Source organism: Dermacentor andersoni, chromosome 1, assembly GCF_023375885.2.
Source record: "Dermacentor andersoni chromosome 1, qqDerAnde1_hic_scaffold, whole genome shotgun sequence".
Classification (NCBI taxonomy): Eukaryota; Metazoa; Arthropoda; class Arachnida; order Ixodida; family Ixodidae; genus Dermacentor; species Dermacentor andersoni.
The window spans coordinates 272,080,409-272,086,181 of record NC_092814.1 but is presented as its reverse complement, the minus strand read 5'-3'; the positions used below and the strand labels follow the sequence as shown (position 1 = coordinate 272,086,181).

Sequence of the window (5,773 nt, the reverse complement as noted above, 5' to 3'; positions counted from 1 at the left end):
TATACGTAAGCCTTCGTCGACCAGCACCCGTTATGGTCGTTAAGGTTGTGGAAGGCACCAGTCGCGGGTGTTTTAGGAGGAGGAAAGAGAGAAAAGAAAGGTAGAGGAAGTTAACCAGACGTGCGTCCGGTCTGCTACCGTCCAAACGGGAAGGGGTTGAGGGGAGAAAACATGCATTCCAGGCAAATAATTTAAGCCTGCAAGATGTACGGAAAAAGGAGCAAGCTTTTGACAGACACATTTTATTCATTCTTTGGATGACTTAGCTGCTAAACGTAGAGACAGCAACAAAATTTACAGTGCTCTGTTCTATAAAGTTCTCCTAAGACAGGCAGCTAATATAATAAAAAAGAAGCACTGAGAGACAGTATATAGGCGTCTGTGCACGCTCACTGAGCAAATTAGTGTTTTACAAAATCCCTAATTGTGGCGATTTTGTAATGATTTGATGTTGAAAGAATAATGTCGTCTCTAGCCGTGGAGGCCGACGCCCGCGTGGCCCACTCCCGCCGCCTTTCCGAAAGAGGACTGTCCGAATCCGGCCTGGTTTCCAGCGGCACCTCCCTGGAAACCAGAGGAACCCTGCTGGTGGCCAGAACCGAAGCTCTTGCTGTCGCTGGCGGAGAAGCCCGAGCTGTGACTGTAGCCCTGGTTGGTGTTGTAGGCATTGACGTTCCTATGGGCAGAGCCACCAGCGAAGGCACCGGATCCCTGGTTGTGTCCCGCGGCGCCCTTCTGGAAGCCAGCCTGGTGTCCTCCGGCAGTAGCACCGTATCCCGACTGGAAGCCGCCGCCGACGCCGTGTCCCAGGCCAACTCCATGCCCGAGACCGGCTCCGACAAGAGCTGGGCTGCCGACTACTCCACCACCGACAAGCCCGGGGCCTCCAAGTCCAGCGCCCACAAGGCCGGGTCCGACGCCTGCGCCATAACCGCCCAAGCCACCCAGGACGCCACCACGGGCTTCCACGTCCTTCTTATCTTCCTTTTTCTCGTCTTTCTTGGCAGCCTCTTCGGCGAAAGTCGTGCAAGCCACCAGGGCGAGCATGGCAATGACAATAAAGAACTGCATGTCGAGAAAACAAGAAGGCGTGTTTGTGATCACGCGAAAATAGGACAGATGCCAAGAAAAACTGTAAATATTAAAGGAATGATGTGGCTGATTCTTTGGTGTACCATCATTAATTTACTGATGATTTATTTTTTGTCATCGCTGGGAACTGCGGCACACAGTTTCTCCAGTTCATGGTAACGTAAAGAAAGTTGAGAAAACCGACCTACGACAAATACGCCTAGCCTCACAGACTGGAAGGGGCTTTTTTACCATTGTGCAAGCTAAAGTTATTCCTTCCTTCCGGAAGGAACGAACAATAAAGCGGTACACTGCATTGGTTGTGCAGGCACAAATGCGGAGTGTATCATACCACTCGAGGCCGCGTGTCTAGCTAGCGGAAAAATTCACGTTTCTCGATTATGTTGGTGTTCGCTTTTATTTCTGATAGTACCTTCAATTATTGCGACTGAGTTACATAACTTTCACAGTTTTTTATTTGCGAGTCAAAGACTCAGCTCTTGTAATTACAGTAGAAGCAGTACACAGGGCTCAACTCCAACAACTGGGAAAATCTGTGTCGCAAGAATTTGGACACTATCGTGGACACATCAACTGGGAGTAATGCTGAGCTGGATTATATGCAACGTACAGAAAAGTATCCGCATAGCGTTTTGCCCTCACCAAAGTAGAAGCCATGTCACCCCGTCTCACCCTCGTTTGACTGTAAAGCTCAGAGGTTATTTATTTATTTATTTATTTATTTATTTATTTATTTATTTATTTATTTATTTATACATTTATTTATTTATTATTTGCATTGCTCATTAAGGCTTTTAATAAAAAAAGACGCGGTAATGAACAGTGCACGTTCATAAACCATACAAATTTAAAAAATGTGCATGAAGTGGTAGGCCATTCATGAAGCACGAAATGGGTAATGATTATAGCGAGGTTAGCTCGTCATAAATCGTGCAGTGATTAAGGATTGTGTTCGAAAGGTGATTCTCACTACTAATGGTTGGCAGTTCGTACTACAATCACAATACGAATAAATTACATTATATCAAGGTATTGTGATAGAGAAAGCAGTACCACCCTATGACTGAAAACCTGTTCTATGAAACCTCCCTAATGTGTTTCAAGAGACAGAATTTTTTTTTCTCTAGCGACAAGAATTCAAGTTCTGATGGATTCTATATTAAGATCGCATGTTGAAATGAAGAATTCGAAGGTAGTCGCTTAGAATTCGTCAGCGAAACATGCGTTCTCGAGCAGAAATCTACAAGACAGGCATTACGTTTTGACCCGTTGGTAAAAATATAATCGGCTCTTTCAAGTGATACAGCAGATTTAAATTTTCAGAACGAAGCACAAAAACGAAACGCGGAATGAGCACTTACCTTCATAGTGGCAAAGGAGATAGAGCGAGACAAGACCTGTGTACGGCTCGGTATACCTGCTCTTCGGTGGCGACCGATTTGCTGCGCGAAACCACTTCACCCCTTTTATACTCATTCACTGAGAACGTGGAGCCACACAAGCACGCACACACACACACACACACACACACACACGCACACAAACACGTAAAGAACAAACAAGTTAACGCAAGACGCAGGAGTACTACAGGTCTCCACGTGTTTCATCCATTATGGCAACAACCACAAGCAGGTAAGAAAGCCACGGCACCTTGTAGCGTTCTCCTCCCGCGTCGTTGCACTCGAAAGTTCCACCGTTGCTTCGTTCCCCGAAGTGCAACACCCCATCTGACTCTCGCTCGCCTTTCGTCGCGCCCTTCCTTTCGATCATGCGTGCCTCGACCTGCGATAGCGGGGCCTTCGTCCTTGAATTCTGGAAAATGAATCCGCGTCAGCGAATACATCGGGGTATTGTCGTATTTTATGCATATACTACTCATTGCACCCTATTTCCGCGGACCTGAAATAAATCTCGCAGCACAGTGACTTGGAAGGGTAGCGGCTATGCCTGTTTCGATAGCTTACGCTTTGTTTTGCCCTCATCTATCGCGTGTTTCAGAAGCGGCTGTACAGCTGTCTGTGGGCAATATATTGCTTGTGTACCTCGGCGTGTTTCCGCGTAAACGATTGTCAATAATCGATAAGATTTTGCGTGCGTTCTTTAGGACAAGAAGCTGACACAACAGACAGCTGAATACGCGCAACCATTATGGCAACAACACACGCTGGCGAAGCAAAACGAATGACTTGTGATAAGTAACATGTAGTATATTGACTGTTACATCTTTGAAACAAACATTTCAATTCGCTTGGGTGTTCCATATGTTTGTTTGAGGCATGTTGGCTTATTTCAGGCGAGAGGGCCCATACTAAATTACACGAGCTGGTTATGATCCAATGCATGTGGTTTCTGTTAATATCTACTTTTCTTTTATTATTTTTATTTAAAAGTATGACGATAGTTGTACGTCTAGCTTGGCTAGTAATTAATGTATATTGTGTTTGCTGAAAACTAATACTAAATGCGTTCAGTTCTGCGCACATTTTTCTACGTCTGTGGAAGTTATCTTTTAAGCGCTTACAACATTGTTTTATTGGCAGCATGCCTACACACGTGCCCTACAGAGAGTTTGTTGAAGCAGCTGGTGATGATGAGTTAATGATGCCACTGCCACCTGCAGCAAATAATAAATAGGGTTAGTGATTTTCAATTCAATATAGGATGAAGAATCTCCTGTTAGATTTCCCAGAATATCACGTCCAATTGTCCGCAATATGCCCCAGTAGCGCTTCTCAATAAAGAAACAGTTTGTGTGCTGAGCAATGTAGAGGCATTAGCAAGGAGAACTAAACAATAAAATACTTTCAAACACATTCATGTACTTTCGAAGGTACATTCGCAGCTGGTGCACCGATTGTTTCCTCTGATAATTATACCTGATTTCTCAAACACATCCACAATAAAATATGCTGGCGTGTATCTCTGCTGCGCAATGGAAGCAGAATTACAACGATGTCTCACCAACGCTGCTATACTTTGTTGCGTGAAAGTTTCGAAAACACCACTTGTTTGCACGCCTTTAAGAACCTCTGATTACCACAACCTGTTTAGTGTCCATTTGTGGTTTCTTTGTAGATGTCCCCGCATTATAAGCTTTAGCTTTGTATGTTGAGTTTCCCCAAAATTGCATAATTTTTAATTCGTTCCACATCTGCCTGTTCTCTTAACCTATGTATGTGCCAATTTCTTAGTTTTAGCCTTTAAGGCGAAAGCATCAACTGGTTCATACCCCCGATAGCCGTGAAAAAAATGAGTGGTCCGGTCCAATGATTCGAAAACTATCATCATCAGCAATGACTCGTACCTCCCTCAGCAAGCAAATAATGCAATGACTCGTCCCTCTCGTAAAGTACAGGCTACAAGCACTCAGCAAAGGGAAGCGTACAGTGCATACATTCATTGAAATCACGCATATAACATACAGAAACACTGCGTCTTGTCGAGTAGTACAAAAAATAAAAGCCACGTGGCCTTCTTAATAGCTCACAGCACCGTAAGCAAGCAAAAAATACAATAGCCCATACCCCGTAAGGCTGAGGCTACAAGCGCTAAGCAAAGTGAAGCGCACAGTGCATACACGCATTTAAATCACCCATACAACACGCAGAACAGCATACGTTTCAATACCCTGCTGAGAAGATGCATTGTAAAGACGAAGAGAAACATCGTTGGCGCGAGTCTGACTCCGCTATACGAGCGCACGAAGCTGCAGCTACGCGTCGAAAACGAGCCGACTTAGCCGAACTGCGAAAGCAGCAACGCGACGATGCGAGATGGCGCATTACCAAGTGTGCAGCAGGCTTTCGCCTTCACGTGATACAGAAGTGTAACATACTGCCGAACTTGTTCTTCTTTGCTGATTCTGCTACTCATTTCAGTACTTACTGGAGTAGTATTGTGTTTCTACCAATTTGTATACTTACCCACCCGTCATCCAAAAACCCTCCAGCAGGTGTATCTGAGGTATTGTAAATAAGCAAAATAAATCAATAATTTTTCTTCATTGGTTTTATAGCCCCACACGCTGCAATGGCTACTCGCTCGACAGTTTTTGCAAAGCGTTGTACCTATTACTTTTGAACTCACACTTTAAAAAACGTTATTTTGGTGTCTTTCTTATAAACTGTTTTATGACTTCCTTGGTATTCTCCAGTCCCTCCAGTCCCTCCAGTCCCTATTAGTGGTGTTCTTAGCGTCTTATGTCCGACAGCCTAAAAGCGGAACGCGCTGTTTCGAGCCTCCTGTGGCATCCTTTTTTTCTGTGAATAAATTGACTGCTTTGTTTGTGGAAGCTTTGCCTTCATTTCATCTGATGTCACCATCCTTTAATAATTAAGCAATTTATTGCATTGTAGAAGCCAGCAACAATATAGATGCCGAAATTTCCAAATAAATTCTTATCACTCAAACAACTAGATATCAAAATTAACAGCTGTATTTTTTGGTATGATAGCCTTTAAAGCAGCGAACCCATTAAACTTATTTCGAACGCATTTTCTACGCAGTATAGCGCTGCGTCTAACGCTGGACTATGTCCGTGCTGTAATTCTTTGCAAAACTAGCTACATGTGATTAATGAATTATGATGACACACCACGTTATGCGTTTTCGCTATGACAACAATGTACTTATCGCTGCGCCTAAAATGAAGTCGTCGATACCGGTGGACGTCGTGCCAAAA

At 44.1% G+C, this 5,773-nt stretch overlaps 1 protein-coding gene across 1 annotated transcript; it reads right to left on the bottom strand.

Moving 5' to 3' along the window:
* Window positions 1-226: 226 nt before the first annotated feature.
* LOC126547653 (uncharacterized) lies at window positions 227-2,554 on the bottom strand. The gene is made up of 2 exons (XM_050195590.2): window positions 2,454-2,554; window positions 227-1,065 (listed from the first exon to the last, which is right to left on the bottom strand). Exons 1-2 carry the CDS (start codon window positions 2,457-2,459, stop codon window positions 472-474), a joined length of 600 nt encoding a protein of 199 aa, XP_050051547.1. The 5' UTR covers window positions 2,460-2,554; the 3' UTR covers window positions 227-471.
* Window positions 2,555-5,773: the final 3,219 nt, after the last annotated feature.